At 47.2% G+C, this 25456-nt stretch overlaps 9 protein-coding genes across 9 annotated transcripts; 4 read left to right on the top strand and 5 right to left on the bottom strand.

The window, feature by feature from the left end:
* Positions 1 to 300: 300 nt before the first annotated feature.
* I302_102395 (uncharacterized protein) lies at positions 301 to 789 on the top strand (the record flags this gene model as incomplete). Its single annotated transcript, XM_019187770.1, has 2 exons — positions 301 to 358; positions 539 to 789. 2 exons carry the CDS (start codon positions 301 to 303, stop codon positions 787 to 789), a joined length of 309 nt encoding a protein of 102 aa, XP_019050648.1.
* Positions 790 to 1361: 572 nt separating this feature from the next.
* On the bottom strand, positions 1362 to 4240 carry I302_102394 (uncharacterized protein; the record flags this gene model as incomplete). The annotated part of the gene is made up of 12 exons (XM_019187769.2): positions 1362 to 1488; positions 1652 to 2040; positions 2106 to 2269; positions 2328 to 2511; positions 2565 to 2657; positions 2722 to 2774; positions 2832 to 3024; positions 3098 to 3520; positions 3581 to 3669; positions 3734 to 3841; positions 3929 to 4080; positions 4212 to 4240. The coding sequence occupies 12 exons, from the start codon at positions 4238 to 4240 to the stop codon at positions 1362 to 1364; spliced, it is 2004 nt and encodes a 667-aa protein (XP_019050647.2).
* A 541-nt stretch (positions 4241 to 4781) lies between these two features.
* I302_102393 (uncharacterized protein) lies at positions 4782 to 6766 on the bottom strand (the record flags this gene model as incomplete). The annotated part of the gene is made up of 3 exons (XM_019187768.2): positions 4782 to 4830; positions 4905 to 5939; positions 6096 to 6766. The coding sequence occupies 3 exons, from the start codon at positions 6764 to 6766 to the stop codon at positions 4782 to 4784; spliced, it is 1755 nt and encodes a 584-aa protein (XP_019050646.2).
* Positions 6767 to 8539: 1773 nt separating this feature from the next.
* Positions 8540 to 13408, bottom strand: I302_102392 (calcium/proton exchanger; the record flags this gene model as incomplete). The annotated part of the gene is made up of 9 exons (XM_065869474.1): positions 8540 to 8681; positions 8800 to 8913; positions 8981 to 9097; positions 9208 to 9355; positions 9466 to 10192; positions 10319 to 10522; positions 10664 to 12337; positions 12390 to 13185; positions 13341 to 13408. 9 exons carry the CDS (start codon positions 13406 to 13408, stop codon positions 8540 to 8542), a joined length of 3990 nt encoding a protein of 1329 aa, XP_065725546.1.
* Positions 13409 to 13741: 333 nt separating this feature from the next.
* Positions 13742 to 14134, bottom strand: I302_102391 (uncharacterized protein; the record flags this gene model as incomplete). Its single annotated transcript, XM_065869473.1, has 1 exon — positions 13742 to 14134. One exon carries the CDS (start codon positions 14132 to 14134, stop codon positions 13742 to 13744), a length of 393 nt encoding a protein of 130 aa, XP_065725545.1.
* A 550-nt stretch (positions 14135 to 14684) lies between these two features.
* I302_102390 (uncharacterized protein) lies at positions 14685 to 16264 on the top strand (the record flags this gene model as incomplete). The annotated part of the gene is made up of 12 exons (XM_065869472.1): positions 14685 to 14736; positions 14793 to 14897; positions 15038 to 15103; positions 15165 to 15177; positions 15243 to 15261; positions 15314 to 15341; positions 15410 to 15582; positions 15655 to 15735; positions 15801 to 15866; positions 15930 to 16022; positions 16076 to 16144; positions 16205 to 16264. The coding sequence occupies 12 exons, from the start codon at positions 14685 to 14687 to the stop codon at positions 16262 to 16264; spliced, it is 825 nt and encodes a 274-aa protein (XP_065725544.1).
* A 788-nt stretch (positions 16265 to 17052) lies between these two features.
* On the top strand, positions 17053 to 18690 carry I302_102389 (uncharacterized protein; the record flags this gene model as incomplete). Its single annotated transcript, XM_019187765.1, has 7 exons — positions 17053 to 17119; positions 17217 to 17409; positions 17507 to 17595; positions 17666 to 17724; positions 17800 to 17895; positions 18012 to 18131; positions 18226 to 18690. The coding sequence occupies 7 exons, from the start codon at positions 17053 to 17055 to the stop codon at positions 18688 to 18690; spliced, it is 1089 nt and encodes a 362-aa protein (XP_019050643.1).
* A 1704-nt stretch (positions 18691 to 20394) lies between these two features.
* I302_102388 (uncharacterized protein) lies at positions 20395 to 21108 on the bottom strand (the record flags this gene model as incomplete). Its single annotated transcript, XM_065869471.1, has 2 exons — positions 20395 to 20876; positions 20940 to 21108. 2 exons carry the CDS (start codon positions 21106 to 21108, stop codon positions 20395 to 20397), a joined length of 651 nt encoding a protein of 216 aa, XP_065725543.1.
* A 3007-nt stretch (positions 21109 to 24115) lies between these two features.
* Positions 24116 to 25433, top strand: I302_102387 (uncharacterized protein; the record flags this gene model as incomplete). The annotated part of the gene is made up of 7 exons (XM_065869470.1): positions 24116 to 24323; positions 24402 to 24464; positions 24533 to 24617; positions 24682 to 24781; positions 24945 to 25031; positions 25101 to 25203; positions 25270 to 25433. The coding sequence occupies 7 exons, from the start codon at positions 24116 to 24118 to the stop codon at positions 25431 to 25433; spliced, it is 810 nt and encodes a 269-aa protein (XP_065725542.1).
* Positions 25434 to 25456: the final 23 nt, after the last annotated feature.

The raw sequence follows: 25456 nt of genomic DNA, 5'->3' as shown, positions 1-25456 counted from the left end.
AAACGTTTGTTAAGCATGGCATGACTGCACGACGATCAATCATCGATGAACATTTACGTCACCTATGACTCATCGCGGGAGTACTTGCGTACCTTTTATCACTTGAAGTGACGTTTGAGGATGATCAGTGCGTCTCCTAACCTACCTACGTGGAGCAGTACTCATGGGTCAAGTGAAAGGTATATAAACCCCCTCTACATCTTCTCACATTCCTCCTTCTTCTTTCTCTTCTTCTCATCCAAACTTACAACAAATACTTTTCATAACACCAAATACCAAATATAACAAACACAAATCAAAATGGGCTTCAACACTCCTGATCACGATACCATGGCCAGACTCCGAGATGAGGCTGAGAGTGAGTGATCGTGTCCACTTAGTAGTCTTCGATGTGTGGTGATAGTCCTTCATCATACCTCTCTCACTCCTGCTCCTACCCTTACATCGTTGTTATATCCACCCCATCATCCCATTATCCAACGTCATACCATACATATTGAGATAGACCAACGCTGACCCTACTCACCCACCCCCCCAGACAACCACAAAGCCTACTGGGCCGAGAACGGTAACGGCTACCAACCCACCGGTCAATACTTCCCAGGCTTCGAATCCGGATGGAACGATGCTTGCGCAGCCCTTTCATCAGGTAACGATATCCCCGGTGATGTTGCCGGATGGGCCAAGCAAAGGGCTCAAGAGTCAGGCAAGAACGCAGATGACGATTGGGAGTGGGAGCATGGGTTCAAGGCTGGTGCGGAGGCTGCCAAACAGGCTGGATCCAACTAGGTGAGTATTCTTTTCCATTTTTATGGTTAAGCCGAAAGAGTTTATACGTAGGTGCGACTTGCGCTGACATTCATTTCCTTGGTATAGATCCCATCTACCTAGTTGGTCGTCTCACGTACTACCAATAGGAAACAGAGAAGGAATAACGAATTCAGATGAGTCAATGGAAGATATGATATGATTTTATATGAGAGACAGAAGTTTTATGCATAACGTATGAGCAGTTGAACAACACCAGAAGCATTCACATTCACATACACATACACGTAGCGAGCACATTTCGCAGGTCACTCGAATGACTCGTTCTCATACCTTTAAGCTGTATTGTCAAGATCAAAAGCGCATCGCAGTATGATCAGAATGCATCATGAATGTATGGGACAGATCTTTGAGTATGTACGTCTTCACTTCACATATATCTTCGACTTCAACATCGTCTTACTCATCATCACAACGCCCACTCCGCTTGTAACACAACAACACTCCTCTCATAATACATCATCTCAACAACACTCCTTCACCCTTGATCTCGTATTCACCATTCCTGACATCCCTTCGAGCTCCACCAAGCACTAAGCATGGAACGGCGCAAAAGCCTTCTTGAACTTCTGAGCATCTTCTTTATCCTCTGCTTCGGACTGAGAACATTCCTTCCAGTCGATTCGATGATGGTATCCCAACAAACTGCCTAGGACCATTCTATGGTAGAGGTAACATCAGGATCAGGGTCAGTGCTCATATCCGTGTCATAAGGAACGACGAGCAAGAGCTCGACAATTCGTGAAAAGGTTAATGAGACGCAAAAGATCCAGGAAAAATTGAGAATAGCCGAGAGGATTGTGAAGGAGAAAGCAAAACTCACCTCCCAAATTGTAGATCGAAATTTCCCTTCAACAAATGTACCATCTTCTTCCCATTTGGCAATTCCACCTTAAAATAATTCCCCTGTTGACCAACTCTAGCAAGTGCACGTTCAGGTTCAGGTTCCCAATCCAGCCCTTGAGCTGCACCAGCTTTCAAAAACGAATCTTCCACTTTATCCTCCAGATTCTTGGGGATAGGGATAATTTGGACATGGGCATGTCCACCTCGTCCGGAAAGACGTCCAATCTCGAAAGATACAGGTACGGCATTGTAGGATGCGTAACATGCTTTAAGGGATGATTTGAAGGATTCAAGTTCGGAGATGATGGACATGGCGTCTTCTGCTGGGATTGATAGTAAGGTTGGGTGGTGGGCGATGGGTATGATCTATTCAAAGTAAGAAATCCAATATCAGCTAGATACGGTCGATTACCAGGGACTGAATAGCTTACCAAGACATGCCCTCCACCTGGAACCAATGGCTTTTCACCACCTTGAGCAACATGCTTAGGTAAAGTGGGAATTAGTTGACCTTTAGGAAGAGTTACGTATGTCTCCGAGCCGATAGCGACGATGAGATGTTTGGTTACTTTGGGATTACTCAAGCAGAACCAACCTGAAGCAGGGAAGTCGATTAGCTATCACCAAAGGAATCTAGCTTCACGGAAGCTCACATTCTGCAGGACCCAATTCCTTTCTCTTGCTCCTCGCTTCTTCTCTTTCCATCACAACCGGACAGTCCTTGATGTAATGAGCATCGGGTATACCACATGCTCTACAGACATATCCTTGAGGCGGGGGTTTCGGTCCTCTGGATTTGTCATCCTTTTGAGGGCATTCCTTGATGAAGTGATCGGGCTAAATGAGCAGGTGAGCGATAAGATCACAAGGACCCCAATCACCTAACCTACAGATTGACAGATCTTGCAAACGTATCCTGGAGGTGGCTTCGAGTGGTCTTTGTGATCTCGGCTTGTCTTCTGAGGACAATCTTGAATGAAATGCTATATTCAGAGCATGCTTAAGATTAGCAATCCATCCTGCCACCCAAGAGGTTGTGATGCTCACCCCAGGTTGAGCACAAATCTTGCACACATAGCTATCAGGAGGTGCTCCACCTTCTACAAATCATGATACAATGTAAGCTATATCCATTCATATCAAAAGCGGTAGCTTACCTGTTCTACCCTTCTTGGCCTGTTGTCCGCCAAAGATGTAGTTCTGATCTTCTAATGGACCTCTCTTCTTACCAGCGGTAGAAGAGGTCGAAGGTGTATTGGGCATAACAAACGGATTGGGCGTGGCATTGGCAGGTCTGGTGGGTAAAGGTGAAGTAGCGGTCTGAGGAGGAAGGGTAAAAGCATAGAACCACTAAAACCACGTCACACACAGTTTAGCTATTTTCCTGAGAGGGACTGAATACCTAGTTGAGAGAAAGACTCACTCTAGCTTTCTTCCCTCCAGCCGGAGCATCTCCACCAAGCGCCCCAAGCTTCACAGCTCTAGTCCATCGTTCCTCCTTCCCAGTCGGACCGGTCCATCCCCACGGCTCTCTCTCCCAGAATCCCTCGCCATCGCCCCAAAGGAGATATCGAGGTTTGGCCCTTCGAACCACTTCTTCCAAAGGCGGAGCGGGAGTCGCCAGAGATATACCGGAAGAAGCGTATGATGGCGACAGAGTCGACAGGTGAGGAGGAGGGGAGGAGAACAAGAGGAGATCGACACCTTGGAAGGCACTTGGTAGGGCCACGGCCGTCTGTTTGGCAGAAGCGAGAGATTCGGATGGGTTGGCTGTCGATCCTGTAAGTAGGGGGTGTGAGAGGATGGTGGAGATGGAGTCTTTGGATATGACGGGTGAAAATTGGTCCTGTGTGTGAAATCAACGTCAGCTGAAGACTTCCTGAAAGAAGAAAAGCTGAACACCCACTCCGATCGTATCGTACCCTTGCTCAGTGAAGCTTCCTCCCACGCAGGCGATCTTCAATCCTTGAGCAGTAGTAAGGACGTTAGATTTGCCTGCAAAGTATCACGAATGAGCTCATAAGCTGATTGTTCCATCGGGACTCGATAGCTAGCTTACCGAGATAAACAAGATTATTCGCAACCTCTCCACCAGTCTTCACAATCCTCTCCTGTACCAAAGGGGGTAAAGCATATTTTCCAACAGTGAAATAAGTAGGTACGGGAACTATCATCACCCAGAAACATAAGCTTGCATTCTCCCATCTCAGCCCCACACGAGCGGGAACGAAGGCATAGAGTGGCAAAAGCTTACAGTCCAAACCCTCTATTTCCCGTCCTTCACTCCCCTCTTTGAACAAATCACCAACAACCACACAAGCGTCGAACGGACCATGTTTGGCATTTATAGCTGATATTTTAGATACCATTGCGTTCAGGTCGGATAAAGGTGATCCTATGGAAAGGCTAAGGGGAAGGGGGAATAGTATATTATACAATATTCGGTTTTGGGGGGAAGAAGGGGAGGGAAGGAATGTTAGCGATACTGTTTCTCTCTATCTTAAGGTAATGGAGGAGGGAGGAGGGGGGAAACTAACATTTTGAGAGGCTGGGTTTGCTGAGCCATCTTGATTACAGGTGACTCGATTGATGATGATATATAAGTATATAAGTATTGTGAGATAGACAAGAGAAAGAAGAAGGAAGGAGGAAGGGTGGAAACAGAGTCAAGTGGAAAGTTCAAGTGGAGGAATGCATCAACATGCATCGTGTTGTATGAGTGTGGCATTTGACCTGACCATCCATTCCATTCCATTCTCATACTCATACTCCTACTCCTATATATATATCGAGATATCTTACAAGGTAGCACAACCAGAATAACAAGATATGTAACAACCATTCAACATATTTTTCAACCATAACCAGCAAATACAATATAAAGCAATAACGCGAAACGGTACAAGTCAAAGATATCTTATGAATTTATATTCAAGGCCGAAGAGGACAACTGTTTCAGAGATAATACTCAAGAAGATGAGAGGAGAAATACAGGTATAAGCTTTGAATAGGTATACAACTGAACGATGTGGTGTTACAAATATATCAGATATTTATTTTATTTTTCTGTCTTGCAGAGAGTACCTTGATTTTGAAGGATAATTTTATCACTTGTGTCGACTTATGACCTCGACTCCAGCGGCACTCGAGGTCGTCCTACCATCGAATCCCAGATCAGTCATCATTCTTCCAATGCTCACGCAACAGCAAATCAAACAAGACCGACTCACCTAATATCCATCTCCTCCTCTTCATCATCCTCGAAATCCCCATCATCCTCCCCTTCTTCCTCCTCTTCATCATCATCCTCATCCTCATCTTCACTCTGAACTCCACGCCTCGAGCTCTCTTGACCAAATGGATCGGTCAACTTGTTTTTGTTCTTGTTATTACCGCCCGAAGGAATCCTCATAGCTTGAACGACATGATCGCCCTCTTTCCTCTCTTCGATCATCTCTGCAGAATGACCAGTCTTGGGCGAAGATACGTTGGGTGGAGTCGGAGCCATCCTCTCCCCTTTAGGTCCTTCATCGATCGTACCAAATTCAGAGCGAGTTTGTGCCCGTGGCGAATCATTGCTATTGGAGGTATCGGACTCTGATACTCTGATGATGGGCGTAGGTGGTAATTCCGAAATCTCAATAGCTGGAGTCTTGAGATTACTCGTATTGATCCCGAGCGATGGTTTCTGGTTATTCAAGTCCAATGAAGAGGTAGAAGACGATTGACTAGAAGACAGTCCCCCTCCCATACCTGATTTTTCTTCTCCTCCTTGCACTTGCTCTCGTTCTTTTCGTTCTTGCTCTTCCTGCTCTTTCTTCAACCTCTCCCTCTCCCGTTCTTCTCTCCTCCGTTTGACCCAGGCCATCCCACCACCATCATCATTATCGCCCAAGAACCCTCCTTTAGTCCCCGTTTCCTCAGTCGTACGCTGAGCGACTTGTCCCTGACCCCACTCCACAAAGGCAGGTTCGTTCTTCTCCCTCAGCTGTTTCTCCCTAGCAGCAGCTTCCGATGCTCGTCTCGAACCGTACACCCGCCCATTCATCATTCTGATAGGGGTCGTTGAGGGCGAGCTGCTCAGACGACTGTTATACGACGAGCCAGGTTCCAAGGATGAGTTGCGCCTGTGTCCTGAGGCTGAAGGTGAGGAACCGCCTGGGGTGGAAGATGATCGAGATGAAAGGAAGGACGTGACTGTAGGTGGGGAGGTGCCTTGCATACTTGATTTACGTTCGGTTTCGGCTGTCCATCGAAATGGTGAGCTGGTGAGGAAGACAACATATTAGCTTAGTCTCCAGATGATAGCCACCCAACTCTCCAATTAACACAGATTCGCATATATTGCAGAAGAGATAACGGTACAACGACGGGAAAGTCGAAGGGTGATTAGTCAGACGATGAACCAGAATCAAACTCACGATCCAATGAATCCACCCGTACTAACACTCTTCTTCAACGGCGCCCCCTGCCCATAAGTCGACATCTCCTCTTTATCTTTTTCCTTATCTTTGATCGGATTCTTACCCGTCAACAACTTCTTAGATACTTTCCAACTACTACTCAATCCCATACTCTTACTCCATCTCCTCGTCTTGCTCTCCTCATCCCCATCCTCTTCTTCTGGTGGTTCCTCGTCCGACTCATCCTGCACCGCATAATCATCTACAGCATGATCCTTCAAAGAAAGCTGTCTCTTCTCATCACCATTCTCATCCACCTCATTCGTCCATGCGATATTACGGCCCGTACTGAGACTCCTGGGTCTCCGCGGATCAGGGAGAGGGGCGAATCGGATCTTGAGCGATTTGAGACCTGGCGTTTGATTACCTCCCAGTATAGGTGATGGAACTGGAGAGTAGGATGAGGAGATGTCCTCTTTTTCGCTTGTTATGGAAGATGGGTCGGATGGGCGTCGAATATGACCTTGGGATTGGTATGCTGCGAGAGTTGGATCGATTGAAAGTGTTGGTTCAGAGGCTCTGTGGACGTTGATCAAGATTCCTCCTTTAGGTGCTGTTTCGACGGGTGAGAAGGCCGGGTTGGAGGGGATGAGGAGGGATGGTGCGGTGGGAGATGTCCCGAATGACATTGTGGGGGATCAGTGGTGTATACACAGGATGAGTTGAGGTGGCAAGAGGGTAGCAGGGGGGGTTTTGGGCACGTGGGAAATGGGAAATGAACCTGGGTTGGTGGTGTGGTAAACGCGTGTTGCGATGTCTTGTCCAGCTATGAGTGGTATTCGAGTACAGTAGGCGTTGTTATGTGTATATGCGATGCTATAACTTGCTGCAGTATAGTTGTTTGAATAATGAGATGAACGTTGTGAGATGAGATGACAGCGAAGAGATGGAGTGAGACCCAAAGAGTCGTAACTGTGGAGAGATGCTTTTACGTTAAGCCTATGTAATGTCGGGAATTGACTAGTGGATTTCTACCGGTGTCTGCTTTGGCTGGGTCTGATGCTGTATTTCAAGGTTGATATGTATACCAGCTTGATAGATGTCGATAGTAATTTGGAGATGTATGGATGGTTATCACTTTGTGCCCCGTCGTTATCGTAGATGTCGATGCGGTGATGTCACCAATCTAATCCGAATGGACCCACGCCCCGTCCTTTAGTGTAATAGATAGCGCGTTCAGGTGATTGGCCCCACTCTGGTGGTCAATCTGAAGGTATCTTTGCGCTGAGCTAGTTATCCTGTTGGACTGAAGTAATGTATGCTCTTGTCTGTATATGAGGGAATATCCTTGCAGTTGATAAGTGGATGATGGATGAACTAGTGGAGTGCTGGTGCAGTAAGAGGTGATTATCAATCGGTGGCTAATGCCAAGAGAATGAGTGATTTACGATAACACAGCAATCAAGAGGAATAGGTCGGATTTAGAATGAAAAGGGCTTGGCTTCGATGGTGATCACTGATGATAACCTCAATGTTATTTGTTCTGAAATTGAGACGACTGGGTGGGTGGGTTTGAATACATCCCAAGAGAGTATTGACAAGACAATACAAGTCTAGTGATACAGTACATACAGTCAAGCAGCAAGAGTACACCCACCGGCGACAGGACACCGGTTACAGTACTGGCGAGTACTTTGTAATGTCGTCTTTTAGCGTGATTGCGACCCCTTGTCTAGGTAGATGTACTCGGACCACACCTCGCACTCAAACCTACGACGAAGGCGTCCTTCCCGTTCCCCTGTCCTGTCCGGACAAGTTGATACTCCGGATACATTTAGAAGTGCAAGTGAAAGTGGGTGATCACGAGCGACTCGACACACACTGCAGTATGATCCAGATTCAGGGTAGAGCCAAGTTAGTTATCCTGGATCTAGGGTTCAATTCTTTGAAACTCACAAGATCGCTGATCTCTCGCCACGCGCCACGAGTCGAGTAACGTCAGATGATCGACGCTCGAGAGGGACATACAGTAAGATACTCTTGCATGTCAACGAGCGTAGAGCTCTTCACTGAGATATCTTTTATACAATCAAAACACCTTATCTGTCGTCGAGCCAAACACATACTTGACACGCATGGACATATACACACAATCAATCACATGATACCGTAACCGTAACCAAGCATCAATCTGTTGTTGCAACCATTTTACACAACACTGGAGTCTAATACAACCACATTCTAACCCAAGCAAGAAGAGCATACATGATAAGAGGAAACACTTGTACTATGGAATCGTTAATTCGTGACGTGATTGTAATGATCTGAACAGGGGAACGAAGGGTATACAGAAGAAACAACAGAATTAAAGAATTGCAAGGAAGTAGGATATTGAGAAGACAAAACAAACATGATGTAGTACACACAAGAACAAGATTTACTTTACTCTACTTCACTCTACATTACACCCAGAGTTTGCTCATCGCTACGCTCATGCCCATCCCCATCCCCGCCACGCTCTCCGGTCCATAGACCATATCTACATTACTATCCCCCTGAGATCTCGCTGGGGCATAGTAGAATCCCATGATCAGGACGATGTAGCTGTACATCCATTTGCAAAGAATATTAGCCAATTGATCCTACTGCTACGTTATAAGGATACTCAAGATGAAAGGATCTTGAAGCTTGATGGTGATGGTGGCAGAGCCAAATCACTCACGCTAAAACCAATATCGATCCTCTATGATAATTACTCCTAGCCTCGATATATGTATAAGTCAACAAGAAGATAGACAAGATAATAGCGATGACATCCCATCGGGGGAAGATCAATCTGTACAACCAGAACGCTCAGCTCAACCACTCTTTCCCCGAGCTAGTGTAATTGAAGAGATACCCACGTGAAAGTATCAACCACATCACCCATCTTATCAGGCTGATACAATGCCGAGAACGCTACCATAGCTGGAATCTGTAGTAGACAAACTTGCAATGCGTATGCTGAACCGATCTCCATTCTGATTCGATGCAAAGACGAAAATTAGCGATGTTTTCAGGGGATTTGGGGCATTTGGCCTCTTACGAGATAGTAGGGTGAGGGAGGGGCTGTGGGACAGACGCAACTCACGACAAAGCGATATTCCCATTAAGAGCGAAAGACATGGCATTCATAAACTCCGTAGTATTAGGTACCAGCGCGAACAGCGTCAATCCCAGGAATTTTTCGTCGATGCCCGAACCTTGAAGGACCACATCAACAACATCGACGAGGATTTCTAAATTGGTTGGTAAACCAGAAATCAGGAATCAGCAAACCACCTCAAGCCATCCCATCCCGTGCAGGAGGTAATGAGACGATTAGTCATCAGTATGAGGATGCACTCACCAGCAATGATAGCATACAACAACGTACAACCCAACAACACTCCCGCGGAAACACCCCTGGTCCAAGACGGAGCCTCATGCCCACCATGTTCTTCCTCGTCGCTCTCTTCCTTTGAATGACCAGCCGGTTGGAGGGGTCCGACCACCTGTCGTTGTTTTTGCGCGGATCCCGAGCCCTGCGAGGTATTACCGATGATCGATCCCTGGTGTCGTAGTGCACTGACAGTAGCTACAGCCACTGCCCTCGTGAAATCCTCAGTAGTAAGGGTGGAAGGTAATCGCATAGGTGTCAAGTGGGTATTGGAGTTCTTCAGATCTTTATCCACTGAATCGAGGAACGGCGTATATCCAGCAGGTAGATTGAAAGTACTCGACGTTAACCTTCCGTTCGTTCCGCTAGATTCACCTTGTTCGCCTTCCCGTTCTTCAGGGACGGTAGAGGGTTTATGAATACCAAGCTGGCTTGGTAATCTGTTCATACTTGATTTGGGTGATCCCTGAGTAGACCGTGAGGGCTGTACAGGACTTGCAGTGGTTGACTTGTGGAGGGGCAAGATGTGTTGCATGACCGCTTGAGGAGTGATTCTTTGGGTCAGAGTAGCCTTGACTGCTGGGTGCATCGCTTGGATCGCGTTGGCGGCTTCATCGGATTTCATGAGTTGTTGAGGATTTTGCCAGATTTGTGCGGCGTGGGTTCGGAGCGAGAACCAAAGACCGATGAGGTAGGACTGGTAACACAAATTTAGCTTTATCAGCATTTGTTTTTCCATATCATTTCTAGCATAGTACCCAAAATAGGAAGGAAAATATCGGCCGTACTTGATTTAGTAGGGGATGAGAACAATGTAACTCACAAATAGCAAAATACCTGCACAGCAGTACATGAGCGTCTCAACCTGTTCCTGATAGAACGGATCATTCTGCGGATCAGGATGTTCGTAATAACAGTGATCGCACATCCATACATCTCCTTTTCGAAGAGGAGCAAGGGACATCTCAGGAACGACCGAGATGTTATGTTGAACAGGTTCGGGACATCCTTCGCAATGAAGTTCGAACTGTTTTCCCAACACAGGAAGTCAGTAACGAGCCAAAAAAAATTATATTCGACCAAACGGAGATGAACACTGAGAAATGTTGTTCCATCAAGTGACTCTGGACAGGGGGACAAGGAGGGACAAAAGTGAAGAGTCACTCACCGATCCATAAGTCTGATAAAACATCGTAGGAGTCAACGTCCCAATAATAGCCATAATCAACATCGTACTAGTGACTCCCGCAGATTTCGCATTAAACTTCTGTTCTTTCCTTCTAAACGCCCCAGAACACATAGATACTCCAGGCATGAGCAGCACACCAGCGAGGATACTCCCCACGATGGATCCCTCGACCAATCGTCCTTTACCCTGAATGAGCGCAATGGCATACAAGATGATCTCGATGATGGATCCGAAGGTGGCGTTGATGACTGCTCCCATACCTATTGAGGACTGAGCCGAGATGGAGGCAACGGCCATACCGATAAAGTACGATAGGGGTATGACGGACGCTAGGGCCATAACGAAGATGAGAGCTTGAGAGGTGATGAGTTTGAAGAATGGTGAGATTGGGAGACCATGATGTTCCTGCTTCTCCACGAACGGCAGGATGAACAACCCATCGATGATCACGAAGAAGACCAGAGGAAGTAGGTTGATGAACATTATGTTGACTCCTCCGACGGTATATTTGTAATACTGTAGACCGATCGCACGGTATGTACAGAGCAAAACGGTCGATTTGGGCCCAGAAGTAGGAGCGACCTGACCAGCGGTAAGATGAGCTCGCTTCATCGTGTACCCAGAGGGCGAACCATCCTCTCGTAATGTGGTGGAACCAGATCCATCGGCAGATTCGGGCGATCCGTGAGGTGTATTGATAGGTACGGGAACGACAACTTTCGGTGCTGATCTGAAGTTGATTTCCAACGGTCGAAAGTAGAGTAGCTTGAGTAATGCCCAGGTGAGTTTGGCCATTGGAATGGTGATGACGAAGAACCAACATAGGATACAGACGAACAGCATGATAGGAGCGACAATCAGGAAGAATCCAGGCCAGTAAATCAATCTACCAAGGAACTTGGCTTTCTTGTTCCTTGGTCGACGGAATCCTGATCCAGTACCGGTGCTTGATGATTGTTTGCTGAGCAAGGCTGTCCTCTCGTCTGCAGTGCCTCGGACTTTCACATTTGGCGAGAAAGTGACTGTTGGATGTCTATCATGGCCTTGTTCGACACCTCGGATGGTACTTGATGAAGCCGCTGCAGGGGATGTGGGAGCAGCAGATGGGCGAATGGGAGGTTCATCAGGTAGACCAGCGTGAAGGCCAAGCGAATCTCGACTAGGTTCATGTCGGATGGTGTAATTTGATGAAGCGCCATCGGAAGCAACACGTTGTTTGGGAGTGGGAGAAACGGATGAAGTAGATCGACTTGTCCAAGTTCCATAATCAGGTCTACCTCGTTGACCGCCAGATTCTTCATCGTCCCCGGAATCCTCTTGATCATCTTCAGGAGCACCTTCACCTTCCACGTATTTACCAAACGGCCAACCGATATACCATGCTAAACCTCTAAGAGTCTTACCGTATCCACCTCGACCGCCGCCGAGTACCTCTGCACCACTGACCAATACAGCCACGAAAAAGCAAGCGAGAGCGAGCCACCAACCAAAAAGTAAGATCCAAAGTATATTACCAGGAAGCAGGTGTCTTTCGGCAGCAGCGGATGGGATCGAATGAAGGGCTGATTCCGCATTTCGAGTGACGGAACGTGATTTTCTATAGAGAGCGGGTTTCCAGATTGGTAGACCGAAGGGATGTTCGATGTTAAGGGCCTATTCGGTTTTATCAGCTGATCAATTCTATCGGGAAGGTTCATCCACTTACATCTTGTCGATCTCTCAAGGTTACACCCTCATCATCTTCATCTTCCTCTTCCTCTTCGTCATCGGAAACACCTTCCGCTCCAGTCTCCTCCTCTACGACATCATGCACGATCTCATCAACTATACTAGCCCTCTCCGCCGCCATAAGCTCCTCATCTTCCTCGTCGCCCTGACTAGAGAGTATCGATGGAGCTCGTAGATGGAACTCGTCTCTGGGGCTCAGACCACCGTCTCTTGGAGTTTCCGTACCGGCCACGCTAGATGGTCTAGGGAAGTAACCAGCTTCACTAGGATATCTCCTTCTGTCCGCACTAGGTGCTCTGGACCTGGAGATAGATCTACTCGCTGTACCTCTGTTCTGTTGGGCCAAAAAGGATTCCTCCGGTATACCGGTAGTAGGAGCACTAGGATCTGGAGTAGCGAGCGGTGTGACACCATCAGCCTCGGCAGCTAAGCGTTTCTCTAACTCTAAATGTTGTTTCTTCAATCTAGCTTGTCGACGTTCCTTCTGCCGTTGTTTGATCAATTCCGCACCCCGATCTTCAACTTCTTCTTCTTCTTCCTCCCTCTTCAATCCGGGAGCAGTATCCCGCTGCTGAAGGTTTGGTCTGGCTCTCGAGGCGGAACGCGACATCGATCCACCTTCTTTAGGAGGTTGATACGTCCCGCTAGAAAGAAATCTAGGCACCCTAGATGGTCTGGGCATACTACCCGCATTGGAGTTGTTGAACCCTCCCCAGGTGGTATTGGGCGATCCGAAACTGCTTCCAAAAGCAGTGGCGGGCGGTCCCCTCTGACTGCCCATTCCTCCCTTGGGGTGGATTCCAAGCTCGGTAAGCCAGGTACAGCAGATCGAGGACGTGGTTGAGAGTCATAGTAGTCTTCATCCTCCGTTGCGGTGGTGAAAGACCGTATGGAGGATGCGCGGCCGGGCGATAAGGCCGCATGATACTGAGTAGGGGGTGATGCATGTTGAGGTGTCGAGGTGGGGTAGGGTCGTTGCTGAGTTGGGGTGGTCATTGTTAGTGCTCGCTACGATAGGTACAGGTCATACAAATGGAGAGAGGATATGGACAAGGGAATAGCGATGATGGAAATGCAATGACAAACAACACTGAGATTCGTGGAGACAACAAAGGGGTAAATCGAATCAAAGAGAAGACGTCAACAGGAAGCGATTCAGAACCACGATCACGATTCAGCTCAAGCCACCATCACCTCCTAATCAAGCAACACAAGTAGTAGTGAGGGTACAGTATCTCACGAGCCGAACCATGCATAAAGCATGAATCGATCCATTCTGAAACGAAATGCAGCGTGAAAAGGTAAAAAAGACCAGTGCGTTGTTCCCTCTTAAGGAACATCTTCAATTGTAAAAGGTGATTCAAAATACAGAAATGAATGGGAACTTACTTGTTCACCCTCAGGTTGTTCAGCAGTATAAGATCCAGAGCTTGAACTTCCCGGTCTCCCCTTCCCCAAAGCTTCCTGCTGCTGTTGACTACCCGATCGTTTGAGTTCCGGCGCAGTCATCGTTATCCCCGCTCCTCCTTGTTGTCCCGAACTTTGAATAGAGGGTGGTTGCGATTTAAGGATATCAGCGAAAGTTTGAGCTGCTGTAGGGAGTGGTTGTGGATTTGAAGAGGAATGACGTATGGTCGGAGTGGGTGATGAAGCTGATTCAATTATTGATTGTGTCTCTGATTCTGAATCGTCTTGTTGTCGATTCAGTGGTGGCGCGGACATCGCGTTGGGTGTGAATGTGGGATGATGATGATGTTACAGGTTGATGGTTTCGATACAAGTGACTATGCTACTAAGGTGAGACAGGGGTCAATGAGAGTAGTGAGAACAAAGGACAGACATTGTTGATTGATGATTGATGATGATGTATGTGGATGTGAGAATACTAATCAGAGATGATTCCATCCTATAAAAGGAAAGCTACCAAGGACTAAGGATATGCTTAAGCACGGTTCCCACCATGTCAACGAATGACCCGGCGATGCCCGAACCTTAAAAGACGCGATAGTGTGCAACTGTATCACTTGGCAAATGGTCCCGCTCGCAATGTTCATGTTGGATTGGTTACAGGTTACGTCAGACCCTACATACGAAAGTACAATCAGAGGATCAGAGGAAAGAAGAGTTAAGGAGTGATTGTATTGTTGGTCGATTGATTGGATCACTCGAATATATAAATGCATTGTGTTACTGCAACAATCCAATCTTCTCATCATTCAACCATTCATCTACTGTCACATCGACTTGGTCCTGGTAAGAATCTCATAATACAATGCCAGCATACAGACTCGATATAGCCAGTACAGCCAGAGCAGGGTGCAACGGTGGGTCGATCCCATTGTCTTCTGCATCATCATCGCACTCGCTGATCCCCCGACAGGCCCAAAGCCATGTAATGGTACGAAGATTGGAAAGGGGGAACTGAGATTGGGTGTATGGGTGGAGATCCAGGGAAAAGGAGGTTTCAAGTGGAAACATTGGGGATGTGAGTCATCTCATCTTTCCAGACAACCACAGTCAAAATCATTATGGGGAGGTTGGGTGATCACCGGGGGCGAGGTGTGAGTGAGGCGAAGAAGAATGATGAAGCTGGACACGATGATACTGACGAGTTGACGATGGTAGGCGTCTCTGAGAAAGTCATTTCAAATCTCAAATCGGATTTCCCAGACGCTTCTGATGTGGATGGATGTAAGTTGACAATCTAGCCGGGATAAGCAAACAGATCAGCTGACAAGATACGTTGAAATAGTTGAGGACTTATCGTATGTCTCCTCTCATCTCTGCCCCACTGAAAAGAAACTGATATCCTCGTAACGCGCTCGTCTAGACCTGAATTCCAAGAAAAGGTGAGCTACCGACTCCTCGTGGAGAGACGAGCTGACGAGATCTCGAGTACAGGTCAAAACAGCTTTCGAAGAAGGACACGGTAAGCTCACTCTTCCTAATCTAAATAGCTTGACCCCTCAAGACTGATTCACATCTAATCTGATATAGTCGCCGACGAAGATATCCCCGAGTCCGCTCGTAAACCCCCTTCACCCGAGAAAGAAGATGGAGAAGGCCCTTCCTCAAGTCCAGCCAAGAAGAAAAAAGCTACTCCAAAGAAGAAGAAGGCTGATGAAGATGGGGACGCCGAGGTAGAAGAGAAGAAACCTAAATCTAAGACAGCGAGTTCAAAAGCTAGGAGTGCAAGTAAATCCATCCATCTTCTTCAGCTGATGTTGACTCTGACTTGTTAGTCTACCGCTAAGAAAGCGAAAAAGGAGGAAACAGAGAGTGAGTTGAGCGAAGAGGAGGAGGAGAAGCCAAAGAAGAAAAAGGTAACTTTGGTGTTCCTCATCTCAAGACATGCGATATAGAGCTTATGAGTGACCACGCTGCCTAGGCCCCAGCCAAGAAAGCGAAAGCTGAACCTGAAGAAGACTCCGTCAGGGAAAAATCAAAGAGAAAAGTGAGCTACTTCTCTCAATCAACGCATCTGGAGTCAGCAGCTCATGATCTTCACTCCTGATAGGCGGCCCCTAAAACATCTTTGGTCGAATCTGAGTCTGAGAACGATGACGAGCAAGATGAAGAGGAAGAGGAGAAACTCAAGTCCAAGTCAAAAGTGAGTTACACAGCTCTCGCCCGACGTATGCGTAGCTCATGTCTCTCAAATAGGGCAAGAACAACAAGCGATCTAAGAAAGCCAAAGCCGAGTCAGAAGATGATGAGGAGGAGGAGATCAAGGTAGGTCAGCATTGCAACTCTGTCCGTGTGGGTGTAGCTGACAGGTATGCTTCTGTATAGCCTCCACCCAAAAAAGCAAGAAAACCTCGATCCAAGGCTAAAGCTGAGGAGAGCGATTAGGATAACACCTCTAGACTTGATCTTTGGAACGAAGATAATTTTGATGACGATGACGATGACGATAATACCATTGAAAAGGAGAAGAAACGGTATGTAGGATTGGAACAGGTATGGTTCGGTTCGGTTTGTTTACAATATTGACATATGATCGAGAGGAGAGGACTTCGAATGGTTTGGTCTGTCTATTGTTGAATAGTATTTTCTATAGTATATACCATCTTCCGCCAAGTATCCCATGTATAGGTATACAAGTCAATGACACATTGTTATTATGTCAGTTCCAGTCCGAACCATGATGAGCATGTGTTCGGCGATTGAGCGTGCCTTATACCAAGTAGAGTGAGTATATCGGATCAAACCTAATCGGGGAAGTACCAGTACGACTTATGACGTCGTTGACGAAGTCAAGGTCAAAGCCGTAATATCGACGTTTTTGGGATTTCGATTTTTGTACTTTTTCGTAAAGGTTAGTTAAAACTGCATGACGGTCGTTGTTGGAAGAATTGGCTACGTTGTTCATATCACTGGTACTTCATTGACGCATAAACCATATAGAGCGATAGATTCTTGTCCTTCAGAATATCTGTATTTGGTCGTGCTTTACAACATATCTCGCAAAGGGAGAAGAAACGTTCGTTGTTGTCGACCTGTGTTCGCAAGAATCCAACTGTTGAGAGATTAGAATAGGAATAGAAATAGAATTAGAATTAGAATACCCAAGTGACGCTGTCTTCTGAAGATATCACACTCCCGACAACCTCTTAGATCTACGTCAAGAACGATACACGATGAAAGCTGCCGACGGTGCAAGACAACCTCTATGGTTGAACACCCGAACATTAACATCCCATTTCTGTGAGTTGACACTGCACCATCATGATGGTAACGCACTAGATAAAATGCAATTGTAATTGTACGCCTACCTGTGCTGATCTGATTTGTTTTGATGCAGTCTTCGGCCCCTACGTCCTCTTTCCCATCCTCGCCGCCCTAACATGGCTAGGCGGGATCCTCGCCCTCCTCCTACTCTGGGTCGTGGCTGGTAAACCTCGGTACCAATCTGACGAGGCGTCCGTAGTTTTCATAAGTGATGTGGGGGCAACGCACCAGACGCTGTTCATTGTTATTTGTAGTTGTGTTGCTGGGTGAGTCTTTCCACCCTTTCTCTTCCACTGATTCTGATCATGAAAACACTGGAGCTAATCAACCGCTCAACGTATCTTTGTTCTTTGTCATATTTAGATTCTATATCCTCTCACTCTTTGCTGAGAGGTGGTTGAGGCATGTTGATAGGTTACCCACAGATTTGAGGAAGAGGGAGAAGATATTTGGTATGTCGTCTTCCTGTTTAATGTTGACTCTGTATATTTATGGATTCGTGCTGATATCTTCTGATGGCAGATTGGCTCGCCATTGTATTTTGCATAATAGGTTCAGCGGGTTTGGTCCTTCTCTCAGCTGTGAGTGAACTCTCCTTTCCATTTCAGAGATCCAGTAGCACAATGAAGTTGATATTGGTGTCGTTCGCAAATCAGTTCAACGCATTCGACCACTCGACCATCCACTGGACAATGACTCTAGTCTTCATCATCGGCGTAGCCTTATCGGCTATCTTCCAATCTGCAGAAGTGGTGAGTTTACTATACAGTGATCATCATACCACGAAGTTCCCTCGTCTCTCGCTAGACCATTCATTCTTTCTTTTCTTCCTCCGAAATACCTTCCAGGTTGACTCTGCTCTGCCCAGTGGTCACTCCACAAGGACCATCCCGATCGAAAATCCCTCCGACGAAACTCCATCCTGAAATTGACAGTCGTGATCGTAGCGGTAGCTTGCGCCATAGCTTTCGGAGCGACCTACGCAGTTGTGAGTCGCCTTCTCCTCATTTCTCGTCGTTTATCCTCTACCATCCTTGTCTTGCATCCGGCAAAACAAACGCTGATGACGCTCATCAACGCAGTGCGGCGGCAACTCCACACCAACCAAGTCCCACACCGCGCAAACATGCAATCGGGTAACCTCAGCAGCAGCCGCATTGGAATGGACTGTCTCATTCATCCTCGTCTTCTACTTCCTAACTATCGCTGCGGACCTTTGGCCAGCCGGAAAGTCCTCGCCTAGGTACATGAGGAGATTAGCCAAGTGGCAGGCAAGGCATGAGAATGTTAATCACCTCGCAAATGATTATACGGGTAGAGGAGCGTTTGACACCTATCCTGAAAGGGCGGATTGGAGGGGTCGGGAAGAGGTTATGAGGAGGGAGATGATGGAGAGGAATACTGGTATGACGGGGGTAGGGGGTTACCAAGAGGGTAATTATGTGGGTAATGGTGGGAATACCGCATCTACTACCCCGCCGAGCTTCGAGGGACAGGATGGGAGGTATAGTATGGGGAGTCAGACGCCTATGATGAGGCAGGTCTGAGTCTGAGGGGGGAGGGGGTGGTGCAAGTGGAATGAAATCGACATATAGTGTAAGATGATATGATAGAATAGATTCAACATATAGCTGTAGCTTATAGAATGATATGTCAGTACCTTATAATGCAATATTTAAAAAGCTCATTGTTATGTTTGATTTGGTTTGTTTCTTAGTCATATGAGCCGGTTGGTATATTTGCTTGATGTGATTCAACATGATTTGGCCGGCAATTTCATTTAGTCGATTCGTTTGACCTCATGACAGCTGCTTTATATCCCTGTTTTCGACTATCTAAAAGAGATTGTACAGCGGCTTCAGTTGTTTTCATCACTCAGAGACAGGAGAGCCCTCGAGGAATGTTGTTTCTCGAATCTCTCTTGAGACCCCGTCAGAGTGCGGTCTCATGATGTATGAACCAGAAAGGAGCTAGGAGAGGAAGAGGCAGAGGAGAGGGATTTTTGACTTTTTTGAAGAGTTGTTTTTTCTTGTTCGTCCTCATATTTGATCCGCGTACTACTCAACGACAAGTAGAGGTGAAAGTCAGAGCTGATACTCGTGCTAGTCAGCTTCAATTGCGACTATGTCTCTCGCCGTCGTCGTGTATCTCCATTCGATCCATTCCTTGATGTTACCCTTCATGACTTACAGCTTAGCACCAAATCCTAAAGGATGAAGAGCAGAGGAATATCATATTTCAACTACATCGAAAGACTCACATGAAAATAGCTACATCGGTGGGAAGTGAGGATCGTACATCTTGGTAATTTCACATTCCTGCCCTTTCCCATACCAACCTCCTTTGCGTTCACATCCATCCTGTTAGATCCGCATACCTTGCAGTATCAGACTCGTCATTCATTCCACTCCATCACTCGACCGCTGCAAGGTACCAGCTGCCGTCGATGTACTGTACATTCCTCTTTGCCGCTATTTCGTTGACAAATTGAGTGCTTGGTGCCAAAGAAAGAGATAAGCGTGGGATGAATAAAGTCTCGCTCCCGGGATATTCTAAAACCTTACGTGCACGGTTCCATCTACACGAAGAGACTCACACTGTACTACTGAATACCGCAGGTGGCGAACACAGAGATCGTCATGAAAGGGAGGGAAAAGGCCGAGTAACTGTGCGTGGGCACACGCCACTTTTGTCATTGGAAGTAAACATTCTTAGTCTTAGAGGGCACACAATCATGCAAGGACTACATATACACTTTGCCGCCATCTGGAATAGGTCCTGGAAATTGCCCTATACGTGGAATGGTTCTTGGTATTGGCAAGCCGACAAGCAAAGTTGTGCATGATTAGTTCCGATATTATCCGTTTGACGTTAGGAGTTACTACTACTGTCTAAGTGTTATGGCAAAACGAGTGAAAGAGTCTATGTAAATGAATTACTAAATCAAAGGTAAAAGGCGAAACCCAACTATCCGCTATTTATGACAATGTTCCTTGCTATGACAAGTTGTATGTTGTGACATGATAAGGGATGTTAAGTGGATGTGACAAGAGAAAGGTTGAATGCGAAGAATGAGAGACATGATAAACCGGACCCGAAAAATGTCAACCTTCGTTAACATAGCTGGAGCACCTCCTACAAGATCGACTGACACGTTAGCAGTGAACTCATGTTGAATCGAATAAGAAAGGTGTTGACTGACTCACCAGGGCACTAAAGTTCTGACAAGCATCAATAAGTTCGGCCGCTCTTTACCATGCTGGTGCACCTCCTGGGTTACCGAAGCCTTGAGCAGCGACGGTGGGTTCAGCCTCTCTCTTCCAAGCGGGAGCACCTCCGGGGTTACCGAACCCCTGGGCAGCGACGGTGGGTTCAGCCTCTCTCTTCCAAGCGGGAGCACCTCCGGGATTACCGAACCCCTGGGCAGCGACGGTGGGTTCAGCCTCTCTCTTCCAAGCGGGAGCACCTCCGGGATTACCGAACCCCTGGGCAGCGACGGTGGGTTCAGCCTCTCTCTTCCAAGCGGGAGCACCTCCGGGGTTACCGAACCCCTGGGCAGCGACGGTGGGTTCAGCCTCTCTCTTCCAAGCGGGAGCACCTCCGGGATTACCGAACCCCTGGGCAGCGACGGTGGGTTCAGCCTCTCTCTTCCAAGCGGGAGCACCTCCGGGGTTACCGAAGCCTTGGGCGGCGACGGTGGGTTCAGCCTCTCTCTTCCAAGCAGGAGCGCCACCTAGCATAAAGCACTGTCAGCGTGAGGTGAAAGGGGTAAGATAGGTGAGAAGGAGGAACTCACCAGGATTGCCGAAGCCTTGGGCAGATACGGCAGGTTCAGCCTCTCTTTTCCAGGCTGGGGCACCTCCGGGGTTGCCGAAGCCTTGAGCAGCGACGGTGGGCTCGGGGACGGGGGCAGCGATAGCTACGGAAGCGATGGTAGCGGCGAGGGCGAATGAGAAGAACTTCATCTTGGTTTGTTGTTGTGACCGGGATTTGGTAATACGAAGATCGACGGGAACAGGGTGTTATATGACAGGATGGATTGTCTGAGAAGAAGGGGATCAAGGATGGGGCAAAAGTGATCTGCAGAGAACAGACCAACGCTATTTATATACAGATGCGAAAGGTATACACACGTAGGTCGATGATGTGCTAGAAGGACAAAAATGACCAGGTACCAGTCTAGGCGCTTTTTCTCTTTCCACGGACGGATTAATTCCTTAAAACAGCGGAATGAGTCGTAGTGGGGTTGTTATGGCTGACTCAGGGGGAAAATACAGGTGCTGTTATTACGTGACAAAATATCAAGAGGATGGTCGATGGTGGAGAAATGGTAATAGCTGGTTGTGAGAGAGAGCAAGAGCAAGAGACAATGGATCCACCATGTTACCTGCTCTGCTTTATCCTCAAAGACTAGAGAGGTTTGCTTTTCGCACAAGGCACATGCTTTGCTTGGTCCCTTGTCAACGTACAGCAGCAATAAAGGGTAAACAGTGACCAATGAGGCGTTTGGTCCCTTCTGTGCTGAAAATGCCGAGTCCAGGTTCAAATATAACCCCTAATTAGGAAAATAAGGCATACGGGGAGCGGGTTGACGAGGAATAAGTTGTGCGAGGGATTTCAAAACATGAGAGAATCGGAGGAATTTCTTTTTTTACCCTACTTAGCATTTGGCCCAATGACGAGAGAGAATGCAAATGCGCACTTGTACTGTATTTTGAGAGGCGTTCCCATCAATGGTCGATCATATACGATTTATTAAAATGCCTTCGGCAACTTTATTCCAGATTCTAAGAGCAGGACTACAGCTTTCCTCCCATATGACGTCGGCGCAGTGTTTCACTTCCTCCTTTAGCTTTTTGCGAGTCGTTCAGTTGGGATCCAGCAAAATTGAAACCAAGAACTTTTGATTTCAATCTCGACGCGTCGCATTGAACGGGCGTTGATGTATACAAGTATACATTTACTCTATCGATTTAACGCTGTCTCGCGGAAATGAAATTTCCAATCATCTCTTTCCATTGAGCTGGTGTCTCGCCGTTGACTGGAAAGGAAAGGAATGCAGAATTTTCTGGGTGCACACGTGAATCATCTCGGACTAACCTCCTTTTGGCGCCACAGCTGTCATGTTGCACTGCGTACGCCGGGAAAAAGCCGCCCGAAGCCACTGCGGGGTGATTAGCCCTGTCCTTTTGATGGGAGTCGAGACGCGTCTGTGCATTGATTTCCCAGCTTTAGCTTCGACCATCCAACGGTCACCATGGACTGATTCACCTTGGCACGGAGTACCAAGCATCGACGCTCGGCTCACAAACCCAGCGCACCATGCATGCATGCACGCATGCGTGGGTGTATCGCCCAGTAGAGGATCCGATGTGTACGGAAGGATGCATGTGAAAGAGAGATGTGAAGTGATGTGATGTGATGTGATGTGATGTGATAAGAGGGGATGTTTGTGCCTTGTACCTTGAGCCTGTTTCTAGTGGTTACTGATTCGAACTTTGACAAATAGGGTTGGCACTTGATTAACAAATCAATTCCCTTTGTTTCCTTGGGAATGGAAACAAAATTTGCGAGACGAGACTGTTGGATGAGTCAAATCATATTCGACCTTCCGAGTTGACGTGATACAAGCTTGTATGTACGTATAGGGGAAAGCATAATCAAACACCGCATGCATCCTCATGTTCCTTCAACGGGTGAATCGGAATAACGACTCCACTGGATAGACGACTACCTTCCTTCCGATAAGCAGTAAGTCCGTCACATTCCGTCAGGCAATGACTAGTGTCATTCCAGACTATTGCTGCTGGATGATGGAATGTCGATCAATGATCAGCATACCTTACCTGACCTGACCAATGTTTGCTCGCGTTCAGTAGCTGTGAATGAGCTTTTCCCCCACTCTTTCCTTCCACATCAGCCACGAGTTCGTCGCAAGGAGTGAACATTGGGCTGGATTAGACTCAAGTTCAGTTGAATGTCGAATCTCGATACAGTACAATCGAGCCTAATTGGTAATATAGATCCGAGATAAACTTCCACTGATAAAGTCAAGCCAAGGCGTCCATCGACATGAGTGATTCAGATGCATCTATCCGATCCGGAATTTGTTTGTAACCAACAAAAACATTGAAAAGAAGATTAAAGCCACAAGTAATGTCTTCAAAGAATAGAACGCCTCACTATATACAGGCGGGTTCCTTAAAAAGCCCCCACCATACAACGGGATAGGAACTTATGTATACGTATAAGGTTGAGGCAGTGTTCATTCGTTCGAGGAAATGACGATGACAGAAGGCACAAGTTACAGCGGCAAATCAGTCAACGGACGTATCCTACTCTTTTACTTCCGTTCGAGTTGTGCGACGCGACCATCAGGTACTCGTATTCACACGCTCCACCATGATGTCAGGTCGAAGATCGAATGCGTCCACATCATGCTCAACAAGACATATCGATCACGTCGACGATCCATTAGCTGCTCGACAAACCACCCAAAAACGGGAATGCCGCCTAAGTTGGACCCATTCGTCCCACCCCGCCTCTGCCGGTGGTGTTAGCAAGGCTAGCTGTCACCTCAAAACAGGATTATTGGTCTGCCAATCCTGAAACAACGACGATCAACAATGACAACGTGCACTGAACAGTCTGTTGGTGTCGTTTTGTAACCTAGATAGGTACCAGAACGGGAGTAACATGAACGCTCGAACACACGAAGGGGGATCATGCACTGTGTGTTGTGTGTGTGTGTGTGTGTGTGTGTGTTTTGTTCCCCACTCGAGCACGTGAAGTATACATGCATTCAATGCCATCACATCCCACTCGCATCATCACCCACAAAGGGATGCCATGCATCAACATGCTCACTCACTTGCTTTCACTAACACCAACACTGAACCGATGCTCAACTTGACCATTGCAGCTCGGACACCAACGCTTTGTTCATCTTGAGCGTAGGATCATGCGGGAACAATGTCACGACCAGAATTACCACACACCATCACATCACACCCATTCATCTCTATCTCATTCGATTTGGCACAGCACCACGATGTTGCCCAAGGAGATCTTCCAACTTTCCATACGGGAGAAGACTTGGTAGGTGTATTGCAGCTGGAATGCACTGTAGCGCATACAATAAGCTTGGGCAGGATAGAAGTGGAATTGGTCGGACGAGAACGTGAGTGGCCTATCTCATTCTACCAATCGAGGGCAGTCCGTGGGAAGAGAGGTCTGACATGTATGGGGATGTTCTCAGATGCGACGACTCAGCAAGAGGTGATCCAGAAGATCTTTTGGCAGACATCATTGGCATTCCAAGGTGGGTTATTGGATCTCTTGGACTTATATTTGTGCAGATTACGTTGAGGTCAGCTACAATCATGACAGGACCCAGTCTACCTATCTCCAACGCCTGCGAGGCAGACTCGGGATCGTCTACTTCCTCAAGCACCTACCACCCCGCTCGAAAAGGGTACGTTTCTATTTCTGAATGATTGTCAAGTGTCTTACAAAGCTAAAGCCAAACATCCACGCAGTATCACCACATTTCCAATTAGACTATCTTTACCTACTTCCTTACCCCCCCTCTTTCTCCACTCCGACTGCTCTCATTTCATACACCTTGCACGCAGTTGTGTACATATCCGAGTTTCCATTTACACGATCGATCTCACATACTGCTACTGAACTCGACATCTTGAGCAAGGTTGGTGATGCCAGTATCAAAAAGACACTTGGTCCGAAAGAGGCTTCTCACCAAGTGATCTGTGGGGACGAACATGGTCGTGAGGTGCTGTAGGTCGAAGTGACAAGTACGAATGGATGGGCCGTGGAGGGATCAAGAAGTAGGATAGGGCTGAGAGTGATCAATCAAACTCGGTCAGCAGTACGTCTCAGGCATTTCCTTCGACAATTCGATGATGTGTATGCGAGATCTCGCTGACGTACTGCATAGACTCTATCGCTTGTTTTGACCGTCATTCAGCGCATCATAATTAGACAGGATGATGGCCGTGAGGCCGAAATGGATAATATCGTTCATGATCAGTCTTATTCAGGTATGTATGAATCGTTATCCGTACATTGAGTACTGCTGACGGAAGTCTCTCATCACCTGCGAGAAGACAGTCATATCACCTCTGCATTCAGTGAGAGCGTGTTGTACCTTGACTTCACCATTCCTAAAGATGTTCGCACGGTTTCTGCATCTGCTCAGACATCACTTCGCGTGGATATCTTCATTCAAGTAGATGTTGGTTTGGCCCATGAGGAAGAGAAAATATTGTGAGCCTCAGTCCTCTAATACTGTGG

Source organism: Kwoniella bestiolae, chromosome 1 (assembly GCF_000512585.2).
Source record: "Kwoniella bestiolae CBS 10118 chromosome 1, complete sequence".
Lineage (NCBI taxonomy): Eukaryota > Fungi > Basidiomycota > Tremellomycetes > Tremellales > Cryptococcaceae > Kwoniella > Kwoniella bestiolae.
This window is presented reverse-complemented; position numbering and strand designations above follow the sequence as displayed.